This window comes from Taudactylus pleione, unplaced genomic scaffold (genome assembly GCF_031769625.1).
Source record: "Taudactylus pleione unplaced genomic scaffold, aTauple2 ptg000494l, whole genome shotgun sequence".
In the NCBI taxonomy this organism is placed as follows: domain Eukaryota; kingdom Metazoa; phylum Chordata; class Amphibia; order Anura; family Myobatrachidae; genus Taudactylus; species Taudactylus pleione.
Genome location: NW_028284896.1, coordinates 1,753,505 through 1,779,983, shown reverse-complemented (window position 1 = coordinate 1,779,983; position 26,479 = coordinate 1,753,505). Strand labels below are relative to the sequence as shown.

Below are 26,479 nucleotides of genomic sequence, written 5' to 3'. Positions count from 1 at the left end.
AACTTATCGGGGGGCAAAGCCAAGTAAGGGACATGACTCTAGAGCAGCTCGAGGACCACAGACACAAAGGTGATGGCCGGAGTTAGTAAGTCTATACCCCCATTCCCATCTTGGGGGGAGAAGAAGCCAATGAGCATGAGGGAAAGGGTGAGAGGCATGTGCAGTGCTTGGTTTGAGAGGTAATCACAGGAGGGGGCAGCATTGTATTTATGACACCAGTTTGGGCAAAACATCGTGCAAAATATAGGAATGAGAGCACCCAGCAGCATGCATAATCAGCCAGGGGAAAGCGCCCGCATGTCCAGCTCCAGCTGCCACAACTGGGTCTCTAAAGGGGGGCATCCACTAGACGATAAAGGTGAACAATTGAACGATAAAATCGTTCGATAATCGTTCGAACATCGTTTGAAAATTTGGTCTTTTAGACATCTTTTAGACATCTATCATCGTACAAACATGCTGGTGAACCTGACAATATCGTCAGGCTCAGCATGTTTCCAGATGATGGATGACCCTGAACGTCTGCTCGCACATCACACGACTGACAAACAATGTCGTTATCGTGCAGTCGTTTTCAGATCTTGTAGTGGATGCCCCCCATAAGGGCAGCATTCTAAGAGCGAGGGATTGGGTGCAGAGAGCATGGGTTTCAGAGTAACATGCCCTGGTGGTTGGTTTGTTAATATAATAAGCTTATGTGGGGGAGGTTCCTGCTTTTGTTGGTTGTTTGAATAAAGTTGTTACAGTTTTTTCATCAATACCAGTCTGCAAGTGTTTATCTGGTTAGCAATCAGCAGTGGGGTGCCTATGCTCTCCTTATACAAGAGCCCTAGCCAATGCAGACAGGTATTTAATCGGTGCCCACCTCCCACGTTAGCTCATTCAGGGGGAAATTTATCATGCCCTCTAAATAGTGGAGACATGTGTATGAGGCCTAAAACTGAGCTATATTACCTGGTAATTGAGTTAGCATTTGTTCGAGAAGCCTTGTGGCGTCAAAGGTCCTTTAGAAAAAAAAGTAATTGCTGATTTAATATATCAAATAATAAAAAGTTATGCTATTGCTCAACTGTAATTGGATATTACCAGTGTATTTTTAAAGTGCTAGATAACAGAAGAGTGACAGCAATACCTGTGTTTAGGAATGGACATCAGAAGCCCGGCATCGAATGTCCGCCAGACTTCCAACATCAAATCGTGCGATGCGATGGCTACTAACAATTTCATCAAAACCATTTGATGGTTTAACCATCGATGGTTATACTGTACGCATACGCAGAAGCAGTCAAGAGATTTGCGCATGCACACATTAGCCGAGCTGTGGACACCACTGCCGGGTGTCTGCAAGTGAAAAAATAAAAGTCAGCCATCGTAAGGACATCGGAAAGCTGCATCCGATGGCTGGCAACCACCGTATACCTGCAAAGTACTTCCATCGGATCGGGAACATCGATGGTTGCTAACGTCGGCTTCCAATGTCTATCCTTACCTGTGATCCAGACTGTTACTGGATGAATTAAATTTAGTTTCACTTCTTCGTCTATGGAACATTCCCATGACAGCTGTAGCAACGACAGGTTTACACACCAGAACCACGTACACGTGTTTTACAGCCATACAGAATGTAAGCAATGCAGACATGTCAGGTGTAACAGCAGCTTGTTTATTAGTTAAATGATCATGACAAGAAACATGAATATAAATAGGCAGCGACCGTCATACACCTGTGCACACCTGTTAGCTAGTGGTGCTCTCTGCAATGACATGCGACTCATTAAGAAATAACAAGTTCTTCTAGCTATTGTTTCTACACAAGTTGCAAGAAATCACTAGCCATGTTTTATGAACTTATAACAACGTATAACAACCGAGAGGACGGTTTCTCATATGCTAATTACAGTTTATTAGTGCAAACAAGTCGTCATTCTCGTGCAACATACACATAACCTGGCGTGTTATTATTTCACCCCATAGAGCAGTGGTTCCCAAACTGTGCGTCGTGGCACCCTGAGGTGCCTCGGGACCTTCGCAGGGGTGCCTCAGGTTGGTGGTCCAGCACAAAGTCTAATTATTTATGGTGAATGTAATGTAAATATTTGGACAAATAAAAGTGCAAACCTGTCCCCCATCACATAACCAAACCTAAGGATGACAGGTAAGCACAATTTACTTAACTTTACTACTTTACCTCTGAATTTCTCAACAACAAACGTTTGGCTTAGGGGTGCCGTGCAAACAATGCTGATACTCCAGGGCGCCGTGATACAAAAAAGTTTGGGAACCACTGCCATAGACGTATACTTTACGTACATTTATGCATACCCTAAGTTTAAGCGTGTGTTCATAGGCCAGATGTAGATTGTGTATCTGACCATGGGTCTTATTCAGAGACGAACACAATGGTGATTTTTACGCAGATCGAGCGAATGTTTGCCATTGCACATGCCTACATGCCACACTGCGCATGCGCTGGATTGTCTTGCGATTCCGCGCGCGGAGAACCCATTTGCAAAGCGTATGGGGGAGGTAATGGGGAGTGGCCAGAAAAACGCAGGCGTTTCTGAACATTAAAACGCCTTTACGTGGGCGTGCATCAATTAGCCTTTGCGATCTCCTACGCAGCGCGAGAGCCCACGGCGTATCAGGAGAGCTGCCGAGTCTCCGGCTGGTCACACCTTCCGCAAGGGCAAGGGGGGCGCTCGATGTGCGTCGATGTTACCGATATTTACGCAGGTGAGCAACGTCGTATGCAGATGAGAAGGCAGCGGGTGGCGTCCTTATGCTCGGGTAAGCTTTGGAACTATTAGCACTCCTTAGAAAGAAAGAAGACATGATCACTTAAAAATAAGGATTTGCAAATTGTCTGCATCTTATGTGCTAACAAACCAACGAAAGGAAGTTAAAAAAAGGAACAATTAGGATGTGCTGAAAAGCAGGTTTCCTGCGTAAGCAGTAAGTGGAGGTTATTATATTCTAAGACTCAGCATGAAACTTTACTGCCATCTTGTGTTCTAAGGTCCTTATCTACTCGCCCACCTCCCGACTCTACACAATAAAGGATTTCGGTTTTAATGTTCCACCCCACATTCCAGTCTGTTGTACGGTTACCCGAGACCTCTTCATTGAAATAACCTAAACATTTTTTTTTAAAGCTGGCAGGTATTGATGGGACAGCCTACATTCGCTAAAGGTAAATTAGACTGGGATCCGTGGGAAGGACTGGAGTTTGGCATACAATATTTATTCAGCAACACGTAATTACCACATTGGCATGTATGCAGGAGACAGCTGGTAATACGGACCATGCAGGTACAATACTTCAGATATTCAAAACACATTGAGCATCTACTACAACGAATATCTTTGAGGCTTGACAGGCAGGCCCTATTTTATCATACCTACTCTAGATTGAGAATACTATGAGCACTACTGTCCCAAAACTGCATGTTATTAATTTTTGCATGTGTATGTTACTTTCACAAAGTTTGGGATAAAGCAAAGTGCCAAACGTCCCACCTAGACAAAGATACACAAAAGTGTAAAGGTGCAACTGGGCTGCTGATTGGCCAGCAAAAAAGATCACACACAAGGCCAGTGGCAGATGGCGGTCCTTTCTTTCCCCGCCTTTTGATTGGTACACCCATGAAGCATTAGCCGCTCGGCGTCCTCGGCCATGCCCCAGACGGCCTCCACAAGCAGCCGGTAGGTGCGTTCTTGTGACAGTTTGGCGGGAGCTTCTTCTCCACCTCCCCAGTGCGGTATGTAACTCCAGACGATCTCCGAGAGAGAAAGAGGTTGGGATACCATCTGAAGGAGCTGTTCTGCACTTGGGTTCTGTGCCAGGGTGCACTGGACCTCGGAGCGCAAATCTTCAGCACTGCAGCCAGTCACTTGAGTAATTAGTGTTATCGAGTCATCATCCAAACCAAAGCGTGCACGGAATGAAGAAAGGGCGGAGGAGAGGGTGGACAGAGCTTCTGGGAGCAGCCCTTGAGAAGACTTGGCACACACATCCAGGCAGAGGTCATATATCCCCATCATAAGCCTTCGCCGCTCTCTCCTTACCAGCTGAACAATGATGGAAGGGATGGCGTGAAGGAGTCTCTCTCTCACGAGCTGAGGTCCTCCCTTCTCCAAAGCCACCCGCAGTCCAGGCAAGTCAGTGCCAGCATGGCACTTTTTACCTCCCTCCACTTGCCCCTTTACATCATGTTTATGTCTTCTGTCTCCTTCTCCACCAATCAGCATACAATGTTTGCCAGCTGCCACCAAGGCTTCCACAAGTGTGGCACGGGAGCTGTTGTCCATGCCCGAGCCAACAATCAAGTAGACATCACAGGCTTCTGACTGCAGGTTCTGCAGGTACTGTTCCACAGACATCGGTGGTGTACCAGGACCAGGGAGAGGTCTCACTACAAGACCGGAGAGTGGGGGTTCACAGAGGGCAGAGAGTATGCCGTCTTTATCGCTGCCAGTCACACCCACCACAGCAGACACGGGAGGGGGGTTGTCTAGGAAGATACTGAGAAGGGAACAGAACTCAGACAGCCCTTCTTGATCGCACTGCACCTCAAACACTGACACCAGCTCTTGGCAGTGAGTTTCGGAGTTGTAACCACCTGGCCTGTAAGCAAAGAGAGACGTATTTAAGAAATCAGTATGATTCAGTCCTGAATATGTTTCACTGCAACTGTTGCAGTCTCCATCAACTTTAACAATGATTCTATGAAGTATAACAGCTTCCTCTAGCAACAGGTTTGTAGACTGAACCAATATTTGTCGGAATGTTGTTCACTAACAAAATCATTCGCTCTTAGGGCCTGATTCAGAGCCGGACGCTCTGACCAGAGCGCTCGCTCTGAATCAGGGCCCTCCTCCATTAAAATGGAGCGTCCTCCTGGACGCTCGTATAGCTGTGGATCACCACCCACAGCATATACGAGCGTCCAAAAAGATGGTCGCGATTGTCTTGACCATCGCGACCATCGGACTTGCGACGGAGACCCTGCGGTAGGGTCTCCCTGCCACAAGCCCTGGAGTGATTTTGGCTCTATCAGAGCCAAAATCACTCCCACTGACATCACTAGTGATGTCAGTGGGGCCGGCTTCAGACGGTAGGCGTTCCCATGGGAACGCCTCCGTCTGGCAGGCACGCCCACCAAAGGGGGCGTGCTGTCAATCAACATCGACAGCACGCCCCCTTTGGTGCGAGACCCGAGCGACAGCTTGGCTGTCGCAGTCCGGGTCTCGCGCACAGCGCACGACGGAGCTCCCTCCGTCGTGCGCATGCGCAGTGGGGAACATCGACCCACTTGCGAGCGTACTGCCGCTTGCGAGTGGGTCTGAAGGACCCCCTTAGTGAATTGAGAATCCATCCATCCTATCAGTTATTCAGGAACCTCTGTGATGTTATCAGTTGCTAGTGAAATGATGGACTATGGGCCTGATTCAGACCCGCTCGCAAGAGGGTCGGCATGCGCACTGCGCATGCCCTGGAGTGTGCGAGAAATTACTTGCTCCGGCGCTCTCATCATCCAAAAGGGGCGGCTGTCGATGTTGATCGACAGCTTGCTCCGTTTGGTAGGTGGGTCGGGGGGGGGGGGGGGGGGTGGCTGGCCAAACGTAGGCGTTCCTGAAGGAGTGATGCCAGTGGTGAGTTTCCGGCTCTTGTTAGAGCCTGAAGCTCACTGAGGCTTGCGGGAACGAGACCCTACCACAAGGGTCTCGTCGCAAGCCCGATGGTCGCAATAGTCGCGACCATCACCTGGCCGCTCGCAAAAGCTGTGGGTGTCACCCACAGCTATGCGAGCGGCCAGGAGGCCGGATTTAAAGAAAAAGCGGCCGCCCTGATTCAGACGAACGCTCGCTTTTTGTGAGCGGCTCCGAATCAGGCCCTATGTTCTCATGAACAATGGTTCATCTCACAAAGTGGCAACCCCCCATGAGTTTAGAATAGGGATGGTCATCGAAAACTGATGGTTAGCAACCATCGATGTTCCCGTTTCGATGGAAGCACTTTTTCCATCAAATAGTGAGTTTGTGATGGATGCCATCCACTGGATGCTGCTTCAAATGCCCATCCGATGGGCTGACTGCTTCAACTGAATCTAGAAATGGTGACCGTAGCGCAGCTTATGTGCACATAATGTGCTTAAGTGCAAAGCTTTGGCTGCTTCTGCGTATAGTATAAGCATCGATGGTTATACCATCGTATGGTAATGATGCGATGGCTAGTAGCCATCGCATCGCATGTTTTGATGTCGGAAGCCCAGCGATCATTCGATGCCGGGATTCTGTTGTCCATCCCTAGTTTAGAAAAGGGTCATGGAATCATGTTAATGTTTTTTCACTTAAAGGGATACTTAATTATATGATATAGTACAAGTGGTATAATAATTGTTATGGATTTCAATTCAAAATACAGAAGATTTAGAAGCCATGCAAAAACTGGCTATTTTTTACCTGTCAATCATCACCACTTATACCTGTTGGTAAATCTCACATCATGTTTAATTAACCTCTTGCATAGCATTATCAAAAGAGGCAGGACTGTGTGCTTTTTGGTAATTAAAGCAAAGTGGGTGTACAGTATATTAAAAAGACTCTACCACAAGAGATAATAGTTATTGGCACTATGCACCCAAATGAATAATTTTGATAGCTGTAACCCCACCCAATGACAGCTGATCATTGAGTGTCTCACTTAGAGGAGCACTGCTAAACATCTCACTGAGAGGAGCACTGCTAAACATCTCACTGAGAGAAGCACTGCTAAACATCTCACTGAGAGGAGCACTGCTAAACATCTCACTGAGAGGAGCACTGCTAAACATCTCACTGAGAGGAGCATTGCTAAACATCTCACTGAGAGGAGCACTACTAAACATCTCACTGAGAGAAGCACTGCTAAACATCTCACTGAGAGGAGTACTGCTAAACATCTCACTGAGAGGAGCACTGCTAATCACTGAGAGGAGAACTGCTAAACATCTCACTGAGAGGAGCACTGCTAAACATCTCACTGAGAGGAGCACTGCTAAACATCTCACTGAGAAGAGCACTGCTAAACATCTCACTCAGAGGAGCACTGCTAAACATCTCACTCAGAGGAGCACTGCTAAACATCTCACTGAGAGGAGCACTGCTAAAGATCTCACTGAGAGGAGCACTGCTAAAGATCTCACCGAGAGGAGCACTGCTAAACATCTCACCGAGAGGAGCATTGCTAAACATCTCACTCAGAGGAGCACTGCTAAACATCTCACTCAGAGGAGTACTGCTAAACATCTCACCGAGAGGAGCACTGCTAAACATCTCACCGAGAGGAGCACTGCTAAACATCTCACCGAGAGGAGCACTGCTAAACATCTCACCGAGAGGAGCACTGCTAAACATCTCACCGAGAGGAGCACTGCTAAACATCTCACTGAGAGGAGCACTGCTAAAGATCTCACTGAGAGGAGCACAGCTAAACATCTCACTGAGAGGAGCACAGCTAAACATCTCACTGAGAGGAGCACTGCTAAACATCTCACTGAGAGGAGCACTGCTAAACATCTCCCTGAGAGGAGCACTGCTAAACATCTCACTCAGAGGAGCACTGCTAAACATCTCACTGAGCGGAGCACTGCTAAAAATTTCACTGAGAGGAGCACTGCTAAACATCTCACTGAGAGAAGCACTGCTAAACATCTCACTGAGAAGAGCACTGCTAAACATCTCACTGAGAGGAGCACTGCTAAACATCTCACTGAGAGGAGCACTGCTCAACATCTCACTGAGAGGAGCACTGCTAAACATCTCACTGAGAGAACTGCTAAACATCTCACTGAGAGGAGCACTGCTAAACATCTCACTGAGAGGAGTACTGCTAAAGATCTCACTGAGAGGAGCACAGCTAAACATCTCACTGAGAGGAGCACTGCTAAACATCTCACTGAGAGGAGCACTGCTAAACATCTCACTCAGAGGAGCATTGCTAAACATCTCACTGAGAGGAGCACTGCTAAACATCTCACTCAGAGGAGCACTGCTAAACATCTCACTGAGAGGAGCACTGCTAAAGATTTCACTGAGAGGAGCACTGCTAAACATCTCACTGAGAGAAGCACTGCTAAACATCTCACTGAGAGGAGCATTGCTAAACATCTCACTGAGAGGAGCACTGCTCAACATCTCACTGAGAGGAGCACTGCTAAACATCTCACTGAGAGGAGCACTGCTCAACATCTCACTGAGAGGAGCACTGCTAAACATCTCACTGAGAGGAGCACTGCTCAACATCTCACTGAGAGGAGCACTGCTAAACATCTCACTGAGAGAACTGCTAAACATCTCACTGAGAGGAGCACTGCTAAACATCTCACTGAGAGGAGCACTGCTAAAGATCTCACTGAGAGGAGCACAGCTAAACATCTCACTGAGAGGAGCACTGCTAAACATCTCCCTTTGAGGAGCACTGCTAAACATCTCACTGAGAGGAGCGCTGCTAAATATCTCCCTGAGAGGAGCACTGCTAAACATCTCACTGAGAGGAGCATTGCTAAACATCTCACTGAGAGGAGCATTGCTAAACATCTCACTGAGAGGAGCACTGCTAAACATCTCACTGAGAGGAGCACTGCTAAACATCTCACCGAGAGGAGAACTGCTAAACATCTCACCGAGAGGAGCACTGCTAAACATCTCACCGAGAGGAGCACTGCTAAACATCTCACCGAGAGGAGCACTGCTAAACATCTCACCGAGAGGAGCACTGCTAAACATCTCACCGAGAGTAGCACTGCTAAACATCTCACTGAGAGGAGCACTGCTAAAGATCTCACTGAGAGGAGCACAGCTAAACATCTCACTGAGAGGAGCACAGCTAAACATCTCACTGAGAGGAGCACTGCTAAACATCTCACTGAGAGGAGCACTGCTAAACATCTCCCTGAGAGGAGCACTGCTAAACATCTCACTCAGAGGAGCACTGCTAAACATCTCACTGAGCGGAGCACTGCTAAAAATTTCACTGAGAGGAGCACTGCTAAACATCTCACTGAGAGAAGCACTGCTAAACATCTCACTGAGAAGAGCACTGCTAAACATCTCACTGAGAGGAGCACTGCTAAACATCTCACTGAGAGGAGCACTGCTCAACATCTCACTGAGAGGAGCACTGCTCAACATCTCACTGAGAGGAGCACTGCTAAACATCTCACTGAGAGGAGCACTGATAAAGATCTCACTGAGAGGAGCACTGCTAAAGACTTTAATGAGAATACTTTGGACAGTGTGAGAAAGAACGGGGTCAAATCTAAATGTAACCTAGGGCCTGATTCACTACGGATCGCAACAGGCTGCTATTACGCACGCAGTCTGACTGTGATGATATGCTAATCCATTGCAATCGCTATGCCGTTGCGGCACTACATAGGGATGCCCAACTTACCTTACACACATTCTTAAAGTTTAGCAAGACTGCGAAACCAACAGTAACATCGAGTACAATGGGAGCCTCACGCACGCTTGCACTAGGTCTGACCTTACTCAGGATTTGCTAACCTCATTACATAAACCTCAGTACACAAGCTGCGTTTATGCACGCCCCTGCATTCAAATGCACTGGCACACCTCTGTTTCGCCGACCAACCCCCCTGTCACTTCCTACAAACAGCACTTCCTGTCAATCACTCTGCGATAGGTCTGCGCAGTCTCTGCGATCGTAGTCCCGATCGCAGCGGCCGGTTCGCGCACGCACACTGCGATGCTTGCGCAGAGCGCAACAATCAGCCAATTGCGTGCGTAATCGCAGTTGCAATCCTTGTTGAATCAGGCCCCTAGTCTGTTTTAAGCATGGTGTTCCAAAGTAAGGATTAAAAAAATACCCTGAAAAAGCAAACATTTTGGATAATCCCGTTAAAAAAACATATTCCATTATAAGAGAAATCATAGACAATTACAGTAGTGAATAATTCATTCATTTGCATGGATGACCTTTGAAGCTAAATTTTTAATATTTTATAAATCCTTTTGTACTAACTGAAAAACATTAATCTGGCAGTACACAGAGGGTTAAGCTATCGTCCACTGTACAAAACTAATCAGTGTACTAGACCACTGTGCTCGAGCAAGGAGATATGGAAAATATGCACTGTTAGTGCATGTTTTCCATATCTCCTTGCTGGAGCACAGGTGTATTCATTACTGACTGACATTTTAAAAAAACTACAGGTGGTTCTAATGGGTATCTGGTCAGAATGTTGACATTAAGCATGTAGACAATCAGAATGTTGACGTGTACTGAACGTTGACATGGACAATATGGACTCGATTCAATTCAACGCAAATTGAATAGCGCCGGGAATGAGCTCCCGAAGCTATTCAATTCAGCGCACTGCTAAGCCCGACTAAGGATTTCTTAATCCGACAAAAGTCCAGGCACAATGTTGTTTTCTGCTCTTAGCGCGGCGGAAACAGCATCACACCGGGAAGTTTAGTTGGGAGAATCCCTGTTCTCGCGACTAAACACGCTGTTTAAGGCGCGAGGGGCGGGAGAACGGGCATTCCCCGACCTAGCGCGCAGAATTGAATAGTTCCGGGAGCTCCTTCCCGGCGCTATTCAATTCGAATTGAATCGAGCCCTATGTCGACATGGACACTATGTCAACATTGTGTATGTAGAAGCCAAAATGTCGACGTAACATTTTAGTGCTTAGTTTAGGTTTAGGCTAAAATAGTGAAAAATGCTGTGCTGACATGCACAATGCCGGCATAATAAACATGACTTTATGACCATGTTGGCATTTCTGAATGTCGACATGTTACAGATCAACATAATGTCCATATCAACATTCTGAACATGTCGATATCCTGAATGTCGACATATACTACACCCGTTTGGTTTATTTCACTTGTGATTCTGCGAGGAGACCTGGAAAACATGCACTGCTAGTGTGTCTCGAGAACTGGATGTGAGAAGCGCTGTTCTAGACCAGTGGTTCTCACCTGCAACCCTCAAGTATCCCTAACAGGTCATGTTTAGACGTAAATATACTGTTTTATGTATATATTATACTAATATTAAATGTAATCAAATCGTGGGTTGCAGGGGCACGTGCCTCCCTGAAAACTTGCTGCCAGCTCGTTTCCCCCACTCACCTCTTCCACTGCAGAATCTCCCTCTCAATATAATCCACCATCCCTGGAAAGTCATAGTTCTGGGGTTCCAAGCAAGATACCAGAAAGAGGCTGGATTCTGGCAGCCCAGTTCCGCCCAGCAGTTCCAGTGTTTTGCCCCTCAGGCCCAGCAGTGTCTGCCCTCTCCAATAACTCTTTCCCTGACGTCTCTTTTCTGTGTGTAGAGTAAGGTCAACGTGAGTCTGCGCCACACAGAAGGGTCTTCCTAAATGTTTAAGGGCCCCTAGAAGCTGCAGGTCTGCAGGGGTAATAGATTCCCCAAATGTTACCACAAGACACTGCACAGCGTCAGGCTTAATGCCTTCTAGATACGCGGTGGAAGAGTCACCAGATTTGTACCCTTGGTAATCAAGAATAGTCACGTTGGGCAAAGGAGGGTAAGTAAATTGCCCGACGTCATGAGATCCCTCCACTCCCTTAAAGTATGATTCCAAGAAACTAGGACTGAATTGCTCTGTGTGGTGACAAAGAGACCGGGCTAGTGTGCTTTTTCCCGATCCCTGTGGTCCGATGATGGCGACAGTGAAACTGAGCGACTCTGGAGACGGAGATGTGTCAGGGGCAGGTGGTCCGGAAGATCCGTCTGCGGGTACTTCAGCTTCCGCCATGTCTACTCCATACAAGGAAAAAAAAACATTAATGATTAAACAAATAAAGATACAGAGAATGAGAAAGGGGCATACGGACAAAGGCCCTCATTCAGAGCCGTACGCTCTGAGCAGAGCGCACGCTCTGAATGAGGGCCGCCCTCCATAAAAATGGAGCGTCCTCCTGGACGCTCGTATAGCTGTGGGTCACCACCCACAGCCTATACGAGCGTGCAGTTTGATGGCCGCGATGGTCGTGACCATCGAAACTGCGAGCCGGAGCCTGCGGTTTAGGTTTTCAACCGCAAGGCCCGCAGTGATTTTGGCTCTATCAGAGCCAAAATCACTCCCACTGACATCACTAGTGATGTCAGTGGGCCGGCTTCTGACGGGAGGCGTTCCCTTGGGAACGCCCCCGTCAGGGAGGCACGCCCCCGGCACGCCCACCAAAGGGGGCGTGCTGTCAATCAACATCGACAGCACGCCCCCTTTGATCAGACACAACGAGCGAAGGACTTTCCTTCACTCGTCGCGTCTGGCGCATGCGCACAACGGAGCTCCCTCCGTCGTGCGCATGCTCAGTGCAGACCATCGACCCACTTGCGAGCGGACAGCCGCTTGCGAGTGGGTCTGAATCAGGGCCAAAGATACCAGGGGCTCAGTACTTAAATGCTAAAAAGCAAAATAAGAAGGAACACAGGGGGCCAAAATCAGACAACAAAGTGAAAATGACGCGCACACCCATAAACTGCATGCAAAATGCATCTAACGTTCTAAGCCACTCAACACTACATACAATATACAACGTATAAAGTAAATGCCAAGTAACGGGGTCACAATGGATCAACCACAATGCAGCCGTGTGAAGAGCAAGATGCGTCATAAAGAGGCAGCGGGGTGGGGAGGAAGAGGCTGCAGACTCCACCATTTTGCAATGTTAAATATAAACAAGGGTGAATGGGGTTATGGGCCACAATGACATAGCAGCATAGGGAGAGAAAGATTAAGGATCCCTTCAGCGAGATTATATATAACAATAGGACAATAGGGTAAAAGAGGGAAAAAAAGTAACAAAAAGGCAGCAAGATGAAGGGTAACCTCGGCCTCCAATAAGTGGCCATAATGGTACAATATGATTTACAGGGAGCACAATAATGCTATAGGAAATTAGCTGTAGAGCTAAGGGCCACAGGGAAGCTGCAGAATGCCAAGGGCCAGGTGCAGAGGGAGGGGCCACAGTGAAGGTGCAGAGGGAGGGGCCACAGTGAAGGTGCAGAGGGAGGGGTCACAGTGAAGGTGCAGAGGGAGGGGGTACAGTGAAGGTGCAGAGGGAGGGGTCACAGTGAAGGTGCAGAGGGAGGGGTCACAGTGAAGGTGCAGTGGGAGGGGACACAGTGAAGGTGCAGAGGGGCTAGGTACAGTGAAGGTGCAGAGGGAGGGGTCACAGTGAAGGTGCAGAGGGAGGGGGTACAGTGAAGGTGCAGAGGGAAGGGTCACAGTGAAGGTGCAGAGGGAGGGGTCACAGTGAAGGTGCAGAGGGAGGGGCCACAGTGAAGGTGCAGAGGGAGGGGCCACAGTGAAGGTGCAGAGGGAGGGGTCACAGTGAAGGTGCAGAGGGAGGGGACACAGTGAAGGTGCAGAAGAGCTAGGTACAGTGAAGGTGCAGAGAGAGGGGCCACAGTGAAGGTGCAGAGGGAGGGGTCACAGTGAAGGTGCAGAGGGAGGGGTCACAGTGAAGGTGCAGAGGGAGGGGTCACAGTGAAGGTGCAGAGGGAGGGGCCACAGTGAAGGTGCAGAGGGAGGGGTCACAGTGAAGGTGCAGAGGGAGGGGACACAGTGAAGGTGCAGAGGAGCTAGGTACAGTGAAGGTGCAGAGGGAGGGGTCACAGTGAAGGTGCAGAGGGAGGGGCCACAGTGAAGGTGCAGAGGGAGGGGTCACAGTGAAGGTGCAGAGGGAGGGGCCACAGTGAAGGTGCAGAGGGAGGGGTCACAGTGAAGGTGCAGAGGGAGGGGACACAGTGAAGGTGCAGAGGGAGGGGTCACAGTGAAGGTGCAGAGGGAGGGGTCACAGTGAAGGTGCAGAGGGAGGGGACACAGTGAAGGTGCAGAGGGAGGGGTCACAGTGAAGGTGCAGAGGAAGGGGGCACAGTGAAGGTGCAGAGGGAGGGGTCACAGTGAAGGTGCAGAGGGAGGGGCCACAGTGAAGGTGCAGAGGGAGGGGTCACAGTGAAGGTGCAGAGGGAGGGGTCACAGTGAAGGTGCAGAGGGAGGGGTCACAGTGAAGGTGCAGAGGGAGGGGTCACAGTGAAGGTGCAGAGGGAGGGGTCATAGTGAAGGTGCAGAGGAGGGGGCACAGTGAAGGTGCAGAGGGGGTAGGTACAGTGAAGGTGCAGAGGGAGGGGGCACAGTGAAGGTGCAGAGGGGGTAGGTACAGTGAAGGTGCAGAGGGAGGGGTCACAGTGAAGGTGCAGAGGGAGGGGCCACAGTGAAGGTGCAGAGGGAGGGGTCACAGTGAAGGTGCAGAGGGAGGGGTCACAGTGAAGGTGCAGAGGGAGGGGCCACAGTGAAGGTGCAGAGGGGGTAGGTACAGTGAAGGTGCAGAGGGAGGGGTCACAGTGAAGGTGCAGAGGGAGGGGACACAGTGAAGGTGCAGAGGGAGGGGACACAGCGAAGGTGCAGAGGTGCTAGGTACAGTGAAGGTGCAGAGGGAGGGGGCACAGTGAAGGTGCAGAGGGAGGGGCCACAGTGAAGGTGCAGAGGGAGGGGACACAGTGAAGGTGCAGAGGTGCTAGGTACAGTGAAGGTGCAGAGGGAGGGGACACAGTGAAGGTGCAGAGGGAGGGGGCACAGTGGGTAGGAAGGGAGGTAAAACTGTCAAACAATGGGCGGAAGGATAGAGGGGCAAATAGGGTAACATAGTGCTATACACAGGAGGTCATAATTACACAGTGACAGTAAAATGAGAACATGCTGCATCATACTTGCCTGCTGCACAGACTCGATGCTATAGGCAGGAGCGAGTATATAATAATGCCAGTCAGTCCTCTCTCTGGTCTCTGCTGCTGCTGGGTGTATGTATATATAATAGTGTGTATATATAATAGTGAGTGTCACAGGCCTGTGTTGTGTGTATCAGGCCGGGGAGGAGGAGATGATGACTCTGCAGAGAGGAGGGGGGACACATGGGCAGCACGTCAGGAGGAGGGGGAGGCAGAGATCAGAGAGAACGAAGCCGAAGGACACAACAACCAGGCCGGGTGTATGTGCTGCTGCCTGAGGAAATCCGTCCGGGCCCTGACACCGAGGGGCTTCCACCCCCCACCAGGCAATATACTGCACCTATAACCAGTGAGGAAAGGGGGACCCCCCCCATTCTCCCCTCCCACCTAAATGATGGCTACCCCCTATCTCTCCATGCTCTATAGGCACCTGTATCTACCCCATCACATAATACACGTGCCCTGCTGTATCTACCCCATCACATAAATACACGTGCCCTGCTGTATCTACCCCATCACATAATACACGTACCCTGCTGTATCTACCCCATCACATAATACACGTACCCTGCTGTATCTACCCCATCACATAAATACACGTGCCCTGCTGTATCTACCCCATCACATAATACACGTACCCTGCTGTATCTACCCCATCACATAATACACGTACCCTGCTGTATCTACCCCATCACATAATACACGTACCCTGCTGTATCTACCCCATCACATAATACACGTGCCCTGCTGTATCTACCCCATCACATAATACACGTGCCCTGCTGTATCTACCCCATCACATAATACACGTGCCCTGCTGTATCTACCCCATCACATAATACACGTGCCCTGCTGTATCTACCCCATCACATAATACACGTACCCTGCTGTATCTACCCCATCACATAATACACGTACCCTGCTGTATCTACCCCATCACATAATACACGTGCCCTGCTGTATCTACCCCATCACATAATACAGGTGCCCTGCTGTATCTACCCCATCACATAATACACGTACCCTGCTGTATCTACCTCATCACATAATACATGTGCCCTGTGTATCTACCCCATCACATAATACACGTACTGTGCTGTATCTACCCCATCACATAATACACGTGCCCTGCTGTATCTACCCCATCACATAATACACGTACCCTGCTGTATCTACCCCATCACATAATACCCGTACCCTGCTGTATCTACCCCATCACCTGATACAGGTGCCCTGCTGTATCTACCCCATCGCATAATACACATGCCCTGCTGTATTTACCCCATCACATAATACAGGTGCCTTGCTGTATCTACCCCATCGCATAATACACGTGCCCTGCTGTATCTACCCCATCGCATAATACACGTGCCCTGCTGTATCTACCCCATCACATAATACACGTACCCTGCTGTATCTACCCCATCACATAATACACGTACCCTGCTGTATCTACCCCATCACATAATACACGTGCCCTGCTGTATCTACCCATCACATAATACACGTGCCCTGCTGTATCTACCCCATCACATAATACACGTGCCCTGCCGTATCTACCCCATCACATAATACACGTACTGTGCTGTATCTACCCCATCACATAATACACGTGCCCTGCTGTATCTACCCCATCACATAATACACGTGCCCTGCTGTATCTACCCCATCACATAATACACGTACCCTGCTGTATCTACCTCATCACATAATACATGTGCCCTGTGTATCTACCCCATCACATAATACACGTACTGTGCTGTATCTACCCCATCACATAATACACGTGCCCTGCTGTATCTACCCCATCACATAATACACGTACCCTGCTGTATCTACCCCATCACATAATACCCGTACCCTGCTGTATCTACCCCATCACCTGATACAGGTGCCCTGCTGTATCTACCCCATCGCATAATACACATGCCCTGCTGTATTTACCCCATCACATAATACAGGTGCCTTGCTGTATCTACCCCATCGCATAATACACGTGCCCTGCTGTATCTACCCCATCGCATAATACTCGTGCCCTGCTGAATCTACCCCATCGCATAATACAGGTGACCTGCTGTATCTACCCCATCACCTGATACACGTACCCTGCTGTATCTACCCCATCACATAATACACGTACCCTGCTGTATCTACCCCATCACATAATACACGTGCCCTGCTGTATCTACCCATCACATAATACACGTGCCCTGCTGTATCTACCCCATCACATAATACACGTGCCCTGCCGTATCTACCCCATCACATAATACACGTACTGTGCTGTATCTACCCCATCACATAATACACGTGCCCTGCTGTATCTACCCCATCACATAATACACGTGCCCTGCTGTATCTACCCCATCACATAATACACGTACCCTGCTGTATCTACCTCATCACATAATACATGTGCCCTGTGTATCTACCCCATCACATAATACACGTACTGTGCTGTATCTACCCCATCACATAATACACGTGCCCTGCTGTATCTACCCCATCACATAATACACGTACCCTGCTGTATCTACCCCATCACATAATACCCGTACCCTGCTGTATCTACCCCATCACCTGATACAGGTGCCCTGCTGTATCTACCCCATCGCATAATACACATGCCCTGCTGTATTTACCCCATCACATAATACAGGTGCCTTGCTGTATCTACCCCATCGCATAATACACGTGCCCTGCTGTATCTACCCCATCGCATAATACACGTGCCCTGCTGTATCTACCCCATCGCATAATACACGTGCCCTGCTGAATCTACCCCATCGCATAATACAGGTGACCTGCTGTATCTACCCCATCACCTGATACAGGTGCCCTGCTGTATCTACCCCATCGCATAATACACGTGCCCTGCTGTATCTACCCCATCGCATAATACACGTGCCCTGCTGTATCTACCCCATCACATACTACACGTACCCTGCTGTATCTACCCCATCACATAATACATGTACCCTGCTGTATCTACCCCATCACATAATACACGTACCCTGCTGTATCTACCCCATCACATAATACAGGTGCCCTGCTGTATCTACCCCATCACATAATACAGGTGCCCTGCTGTATCTACCCCATCACATAATACAGGTGCCCTGCTGTATCTACCCCATCACATAATACACGTGCCCTGCTGTATCTACCGCATCACATAATACAGGTGCCCTGCTGTATCTACCCCATCACATAATACAGGTGCCCTGCTGTATCTACCCCATCACATAATACCCGTACCCTGCTGTATCTACCCCATCACCTGATACAGGTGCCCTGCTGTATCTACCCCATCGCATAATACAAATGCCCTGCTGTATTTACCCCATCACATAATACAGGTGCCCTGCTGTATCTACCCCATCGCATAATACAGGTGCCCTGCTGTATCTACCCCATCTCATAATACAGGTGCCCTGCTGTATCTACCCCATCGCATAATACAGGTGCCCTGCTGTATCTACCCCATCGCATAATACACGTGCCCTGCTGTATCTACCCCATCGCATAATACACGTGCCCTGCTGTATCTACCCCATCGCATAATACACGTGCCCTGCTGTATCTACCCCATCGCATAATACACGTGCACTGCTGTATCTACCCCATCACATAATACACGTGCCCTGCTGTATCTACCCCATCACATAATACACGTGCCCTGCTGTATCTACCCCATCACATAATACACGTGCCCTGCTGTATCTACCCCATCACATAATACACGTACCCTGCTGTATCTACCTCATCACATAATACATGTGCCCTGTGTATTTACCCCATCACATAATACACGTACCGTGCTATATCTACCCCATCACATAATACACGTGCCCTGCTGTATCTACCCCATCACAATACACGTACCCTGCTGTATCTACCCCATCACATAATACCCGTACCCTGCTGTATCTACCCCATCATCTGATACAGGTGCCCAGCTGTATCTACCCCATCGCATAATACACATGCCCTGCTGTATTTACCCCATCACATAATACAGGTGCCCTGCTGTATCTACCCCATCACATAATACAGGTGCCCTGCTGTATCCACCCCATCGCATAATACAGGTGCCCTGCTGTATCTACCCGATCGCATAATACAGGTGCCTTGCTGTATCTACCCCTTCGCATAATACACGTGCCCTGCTGTATCTACCCCATCGCATAATACACGTGCCCTGCTGAATCTACCTCATCGCATAATACAGGTGACCTGTTGTATTTACCCCATCACCTGATACAGGTGCCCTGCTGTATCTACCCCATCGCATAACACACATGCCCTGCTGTATCTACCCCATCACATAATACACGTGCCCTGCTGTATCTACCCCATCACATACTACACGTACTCTGCTGTATCTACCCCATCACATAATACATGTACCATGCTGTATCTAACCCATCACATAATACACGTACCCTGCTGTATCTACCCCATCACATAATACAGGTGCCCTGCTGTATCTACCCCATCACATAATACAGGTGCCCTGCTGTGTCTACCCCATCACATAATACAGGTGCCCTGCTGTATCTACCCCATCACATAATACACGTGCCCTGCTGTATCTACCCCATCACATAATACAGGTGCCCTGCTGTATCTACCCCATCACATAATACACGTGCCCTGCTGTATCTACCCCATTACATAATACAGGTGCCCTGCTGTATCTACCCCTTCACATAATACAGGTGCCCTGCTGTATCTACCCCATCACATAATACAGGTGCCCTGCTGTATCTACCCCATCACATAATACCCGTATCCTGCTGTATCTACCCCATCGCATAATACACATGCCCTGCTGTATTTACCCCATCACATAATACACATGCCTTGCTGTATCTACCCCATCACATAATACATGTGCCCTGTGTATCTACCCCATCACATAATACACATGCCCTGCTGTATTTACCCCATCACATAATACACATGCCCTGCTGTCACGTATTGTACCCTTTTACACTTCACATATCCTCACTATTTCTCAGTACACAGGTTTATATTGACCTATATACTAATAGGATCTATATCCCCTTCAATATGTATTGTTGAATAACGATTTTTTTTTTAATGTATTTATTTAATATATATCTGCCTATGATAGATTAATGAAGTGTAATTTCACACACACTGTCATCCTATTTTTTCCATTTTCTCAATAGAATCTCATATATTTGCGCTATCACCATCTTTTTTCTTTACACCTTTGCCAAGTGACCACTGTGTTTTTGATAGCAACAGCCAATTTCCAGTTCATGTTAACTAATTAAGTTTTTTTTCTGTCTACCATATATTCTAGGTGACCCATTAGTGCGGTCACTTGTTATATTATTTTTGTTTGTGACTTCACATATCCTTCCTATAATACACCAACTTCACTCTAATTCACTAAGTGCACATCATCCAATAATATCATCATCTATACACCCAATCTTAGTTATTCCCCGTACCCCATCATCCTAAACACTGCTATAATAATCTGATACACATACTGACTTAGCTTATCATTTACAAATCCTATATATATAATATATATATATATCCTTCTTACCTGTTTTTTTGTACAGTATTTGTGTAACACTTCTTTTATATTATGTTTCATATCGTGCCTATTTAGCTGATGTTTCCACTTTTTTATCCACAGACCCCGTCCTGTCCCCTCCCTGTTATACCCATCCTCCTGTCCCCTCTATGTTATACTTACCCATCCTCCTGTCCTCTCTATGTTATAATTACCCATCCTCCTGTCCTCTCTATGTTAGACTTACCCATCCTCCTGTCCTCTCTATGTTAGACTTACCCATCCTCCTGTCCTCTCTATGTTGTACTTACCCATCCTCCTGTCCCCTCTATGTTATACTTACCCATCCTCCTGTCCTCTCCATGTTATACTTACCAATCCTCCTGTCCCCTCTATGTTATACTTACCCATCCTCCTGTCCTCTCCACCCTATTATACTTACCCATCCTCCTGTCCTCTCCTCCGATCCTTGATATATGCTATAGGTTCTGCTTCCCATTCTGCTGCAGTCTCCTACATACATCATGCTCTAAATTATTCCCTATTACCCATTCTATAATAATGTCATGCGTGCACCGTGTTCTAATTTGTTCCCTGCAACCCATTTTATAACAAGTTCATAATCATCCTATTATATTATGTTAACTATATTTTGTTATTGTACACTCAGATCCACCCCACACCCGCTCTTCCACAGCTGCCATGCTCCAAGATTATCATAATTTTGGAAGCACATCCATGATGGGTGGTCATTTCCCTAAGACTTGCCAACCCTGCTTCTCTATCCCAATGCTAAGTTATGTAGCACCAGATATTATAATGCTGCACTACACATATATCCCTTCTTCCCCCTGCCATTACAGGTTATGGAAACATTCAGTGAGCTGAGCTTGTCCGATGGGGAACCTGAAGCTAAGAACACGCTATGTGACTCCCCTCCTGAGGACTGCTGGGACTTTTCCGTTGCTGTTGCAGGAGGTCCAGGTGTTGGAAAAACTGTTTTGATACAGGCGCTTCTGGGTCTCTCCGAAAATGGTCAGCATTCAAGAGCTACCTTCCTTCATCATAACCGGCCTGGTGGCCCATTACTCTACCTTCACCCATCCCACCCAGGTCTGACTCTCTGGGAGCTGCCGCTGGATGACGGGTCTCCTGAGAAGTGGATTCCAGAGGCTGATCTGCTGCTTCTGGTCACTGATGCCCACTTCTCACAGACTCACGTGGAGCTGGCTTGCAGTGCGCTCACTCAGGGTAAAAGATTCTGCTTGGTGCGCACTAAGGTGGACTGTGACTTGCATACCTTGAAGAGGAGGATGAGGGAGGAGTACACAAAGGCGGAAGTGCTGTCAGTGTTACGCTCAGTCACTCTACTGCCGTTTGGTAAAATGTCAGAAATGGGAGCTGCACCTCTTTTCCTGGTGTCTGGGTTTGAGCCATCTAAGATGGATACTCCAGGTTTGAAGGCAGAAATTGAGAAGACCTCAAAAGTGTGTGGCAGGTAAGAAGTCAATTTGGTGTCTTTTTTTTTTTTTACCTGGCATTATGGCATGAAGGGTGAAGGTTACAGCAATAGACTGCAGGTAAGGAAGAGTTAAAATGCTCTGACAGGTGTTGGTGCACTATGGGCCTGATTCTGTCAGGTGCAGTCATGGCCGTCTATTGTCGCAGTTGCGTCTGTGACTTTATGCTAATGCTGCTACAAAGCCGTTCCCTGGTGTACATCCATTAGTGTTCATTCTAGCACCCTGCACCTGTCACAGCCCGTGCAGTTCTTCTTTCCTGCCTGGGGTGTTGCCCTCTGCTCTGGTGCTTCTAGCACACTGGTCTGTATTTCAGCAGTTTGTGGCATCAGCTGAGTGTGCTAGAAGCACCAGATCAGAGAGTGACAGCCCAGGGAGGTAGGAGGAACTGCACAGGTTTTGTGACAGGTGCAGCGTGCTAGAATGAACACTATATTACAGTTTCGTTTACTGTGCCCTCCCCCTTTTTGTCCCCCCCTTACCTGTTTTCCTATTTGTGTAACACTCCCTTTTGTACCATATTACATATCTTGCCTATTTAACTAATGTTGCCACCTTTTATCCACAGACCACTGTGTCTTGCCCAGCAGGGGTATGAGGTGATAGGATATGAAGAGATTGCGGAGTTGCAGTCTGCATTGGAGAGGGGAGGCATTTCGGAGATGGTCAGATTCATCCAGAGCAGGCTGGACTCTCTGTTAGACACACGGTTTGATCTTGCACTAATGGGCGGCAGTCCAGGCTTCCGTCACTCTATTCTGAATTGCCTCCACGGGTTGACCAATGGGGAGGACGGTGCGGCCCATGGCGGAAATCCAGAAAATCCAATTGAGTATCCTAGTCTTAAGTACCCAAAGGCCAGCTTGTGGGACCTCCCTGGAATGGAGAGCCTGGAGTCTCAGCCTAAAAAGTACCTGGAAAGTGTGCACATCAGCCGCTACGACTTTACCCTACTGTTCCTCACGCCATGGCAGGAGGCCTCAAGTAGTTATACATCACTGGTTCTAGAACTCAAGAAGGAGGGCAAAGACAGCGTCTTTATCCAGGATTGTGAGAACGAAGAAGCCCCACAAGGACCCATAAACAATGACGTTTTCGTTCTGTCTCCTGCTAAACTTCCAGGGCCTGAATTTCATAGGTTATTGAGTCACCTGGAGAAGAGACTCTCCAGCCAGAAATTGCGAGCATTCCTACTCTCGCTCCCAAACCTCTCCGCTGAAGTAATTCAGAAGAAAAAAGAGGCACTTTCCCAGGAAGTTTGGAAGGTGGCACTAATCTCCAGTCTGGTGGCCAGTGTACCTGTCCCTGGATTAGCCATTTCATGTGACCTTTCTTTACTGACTGCACGTCTGGACACCTATCGCCAAGAGTTGGGTCTGGATGCTGACTCGCTCGCCAACTTGTCCCATAAGTCTGGGGTCCCAGTTCCCACACTGATGCTGGAGATCCAGAGTCCTGCAGGGAAGGGGGTGACACGTGAGCTCGTTGGGAAGTTGCTAGGCTCAGCCACTGGTATTGGGTTAGAGGTGGCGGGAGTATTTTTGCACAGATTTCCGCTCTTGGGTTCCTTGGCCACTGGAGGGATTGCTTTCCATGCCAGCTATTTAGTATTGAGTCGATGTTTGGAGGCCATGTCAGAGGATGCACAAAGAGTACTAGCAAAAGCGCAATCCCCTGCTTAGACCTTAAATTCCATTAATAAACCTTATTGCTAAAGCATTTAATTATTTCAATTAATATTGCTGCTATCTAATTTTAGCAATGGTAAAGGAAAAATGCCATTTAGCGATCTACCCGTCATCTACAGATAAGCCTTCCATTATATAAACCCCAACAATTAAAGTCATAAATAATGCTGCTAATTCTACCTAAATACCACATAATCAACACCACTTTGTTGGGTAGGCTATTAATGGGCGAAACCCACCAAAAAAACGTTCAACCTGTATCACCCAATGTATAATGTACTTTCTAAATGATCAGTTTTTAGTTATCCTTATTTCTAAAATACAGCACTTCTGAGTGCTGTTTAGACTTATCTGTTTTTTTTTATGTGGAATTGCAGCAGACTTTAATCAAGTGAATTTGCATCGAGTCTACTCATAAACCCTCTTTACCTTCTTTGCAAGTTTAATTGACAAACGACCGTTGGAATCCCAGCTTTAGAAAATTCTTATAGATGTAACTTGTGTTTGTACTCGCTTTATTTCAAACATAAGGCAGCAGATGAATATGTTTGTTTTTTTTATTATCTGGTTATATATTTGGGGGAAATATATTAAGCGTAGGATCAGTATTTAGTACTCTCTACCTTATTATAACACGTACAGTTATCTACTAGAATGGATGCTCTGTCTGGACAAACATGAATAACACATGCTTCATGCTATTTAATGGACATGTGTAAGCTTGCATAGTGAAAGCTGCAGACGTGTATCACCCATGTGAACTAGTTGCAATGAAGCCCTGTAGCCTGTGTAATTCTTAACTGTCCAGATTGACCATGACCGGTTTTGTTATGAATATTTATGAGAAAGTTTGAAAAATAAATGTAACATATAAAATGAAAACTGCACCCAAAGCTAAAATAAGGTGAGATATTCCACCCGGATACATGCAGCAGAATAATGCTGATCCATGCAAAATATAACTTTGTGTTTAACCTCAGTGAACTAAAAATAAATTTTCCTGTAATGACAAAACAAGGACAAGAAGTTGATAAGACCTGGCAGTTGAATTAATGATGGTGTTTATAAGGGGATGGGTACGGGATGCCGGCACTCGGGATCCCTGCTGTCACAATCTTGACGCCGACGTCCCGATCAGGTTAGAATGCCGACGCCCCAGGTAAGTAATCCTAACCCCTAACCCTCCCTCCCCACAGAGTAAATCTAACCCCCCCCCTCTAGTGTCTAAACCTAATCTTCCATCCCCACAGCCTTAACCTAACACCCCCCTCCCCTGCAACCTACCCCCCAGTACTTACCTTCGGGATTCCGGCTTCTGCATTCTGACCGTCAGAATCCCGGCGGTCGGCATTCTGACCGTATCCCGTTTATGAGATATACGTGTGGCACTCCTACTGCTATGGAACTGCACATCCCAACAGGCATTACGGTTTTTAGCACGCCTTAACAGCAGAACGAGCAAGGCATGCTGGGATATGTAGTTCCACAGCAGCTGCAGTGCCGCAAGTTGCCCACCCCTGATATACAGCCAGGTGCATAAATATTGGGACATTGACAGAATTTTCATATGCAAATGTCACACCTAGAATCAACTCCAGACCTTTTACCTGCTTAATTGATAATGAACTAACGAGGGAATAGCCCACACCTGTCCATGAAATAGCTTTTGAGTTGATAGTCCCATTACTTTTGGCCCCTTAAAAAGTGGGAGGCACATATAGAAACCGTTGTAATTCCTACACCGTTCACCCAATTTGGATGTAATTACCCTCAAATTAAATCTGAAAGTCTGCAGGTAAAGCACATCTTGTTTGTTTCATTTCAAAGCCATTGTGGTGGTGAATAGAGGCCAAAATATGAAAATTCTGTCAATGTCCCAATATTTATGCACCTGACTGTATATATATATATATGTGTGTGTGTGGGTATATATATATATATATATATATATACACACACATATATATATATAATATATATAAATATACACACCCATTTCTTCATTAACCCTACTCATTACTATCCTCCTCTTTCGCCATTTCACAAATCCTAGAAAATCCTCTGCCAGTTAAAGTGTACCGGTTGCCTAGAAACAGTGGATTCAGCCATTTTGATGCCTCCATGGAGATATGTACCAAGTCTTGGCGAGAGAGAACGTAACAACCAATCAGTTTCTAAGTTTCATCCTTCAAATACAGCCTGTAAGATGACAGATAGGGGCTGATTGGTTGGTACTTTCTCTCTCCAAGGCTTGATACATCTCCCTATGAGTGAGGTCACTGGCTCATAGAGAATAAATAGGCTGCATTCTTTACATATTGGTTGTACACTTTACCATCTTAGGAAATAGGTTTGTCCTTTTCAATCAGATCAGATAGATAGCACAGCTTGTTTTGTTAATAGTTATTTATTATTATTTATGTACTCGGTAATGCCAATACAGCCGTGACATTACAATATGAGACTTGTTACCAACTATACTTGTTTTATGCAGTATAACCTAGCTCCAAGATGTGCAAAATTATTATGATACTGTAGATGTTCTACATTAAATGGGTATATAATATTATATATACTGTAGGTGTGATATCATACACACAAACATATATATATATATATATATACACATATACACACACGTGTGTATGTATGTTTGTATAAATATATATATGTGTGTGAGTGTGTGTGTGTATATATATATGTATATATATATATATATATATATATATATATATATATAGGCCCCACCTGCTGTTTCCATCTTGTCTTGCGTTTAAAACATGTTTGATCACCTTTATTTCTATAGTACCAGTATACTCAGCAGCCTGTTAACGGTATACTAACAGTTGATTCCTTTCCCGATGACAGCTTTTTATGGAAAGCCACATCTGCATGCCTGCAAGTGACTGACATATTATTTCACTGATCTCAAAAATAAAAGAACAAT

The 26,479-nt window shown here is 47.1% G+C and overlaps 2 protein-coding genes across 4 annotated transcripts; one reads left to right on the top strand and one right to left on the bottom strand.

Moving 5' to 3' along the window:
* Positions 1–1,649: 1,649 nt before the first annotated feature.
* LOC148502537 (uncharacterized) lies at positions 1,650–15,111 on the bottom strand. The gene is made up of 3 exons (XM_088449748.1): positions 14,754–15,111; positions 11,143–11,791; positions 1,650–4,624 (listed from the first exon to the last, which is right to left on the bottom strand). The coding sequence occupies exons 2-3, from the start codon at positions 11,787–11,789 to the stop codon at positions 3,580–3,582; spliced, it is 1,692 nt and encodes a 563-aa protein (XP_088305874.1). The 5' UTR covers positions 11,790–11,791; positions 14,754–15,111; the 3' UTR covers positions 1,650–3,579.
* On the top strand, positions 14,897–26,479 carry LOC148502536 (interferon-inducible GTPase 5-like). 3 transcript variants are annotated; one of them, XM_088449746.1, is made up of 3 exons: positions 14,897–15,093; positions 21,188–21,822; positions 22,413–26,479. In XM_088449746.1, the coding sequence occupies exons 2-3, from the start codon at positions 21,191–21,193 to the stop codon at positions 23,524–23,526; spliced, it is 1,746 nt and encodes a 581-aa protein (XP_088305872.1). In that variant the 5' UTR covers positions 14,897–15,093; positions 21,188–21,190; the 3' UTR covers positions 23,527–26,479. The 3 variants fall into 3 exon arrangements, with proteins under 3 accessions (XP_088305872.1, XP_088305871.1, XP_088305873.1); XM_088449745.1 differs by having other exon boundaries at positions 14,897–15,116; XM_088449747.1 differs by lacking the exon at positions 14,897–15,093 and adding an exon at positions 18,903–18,998.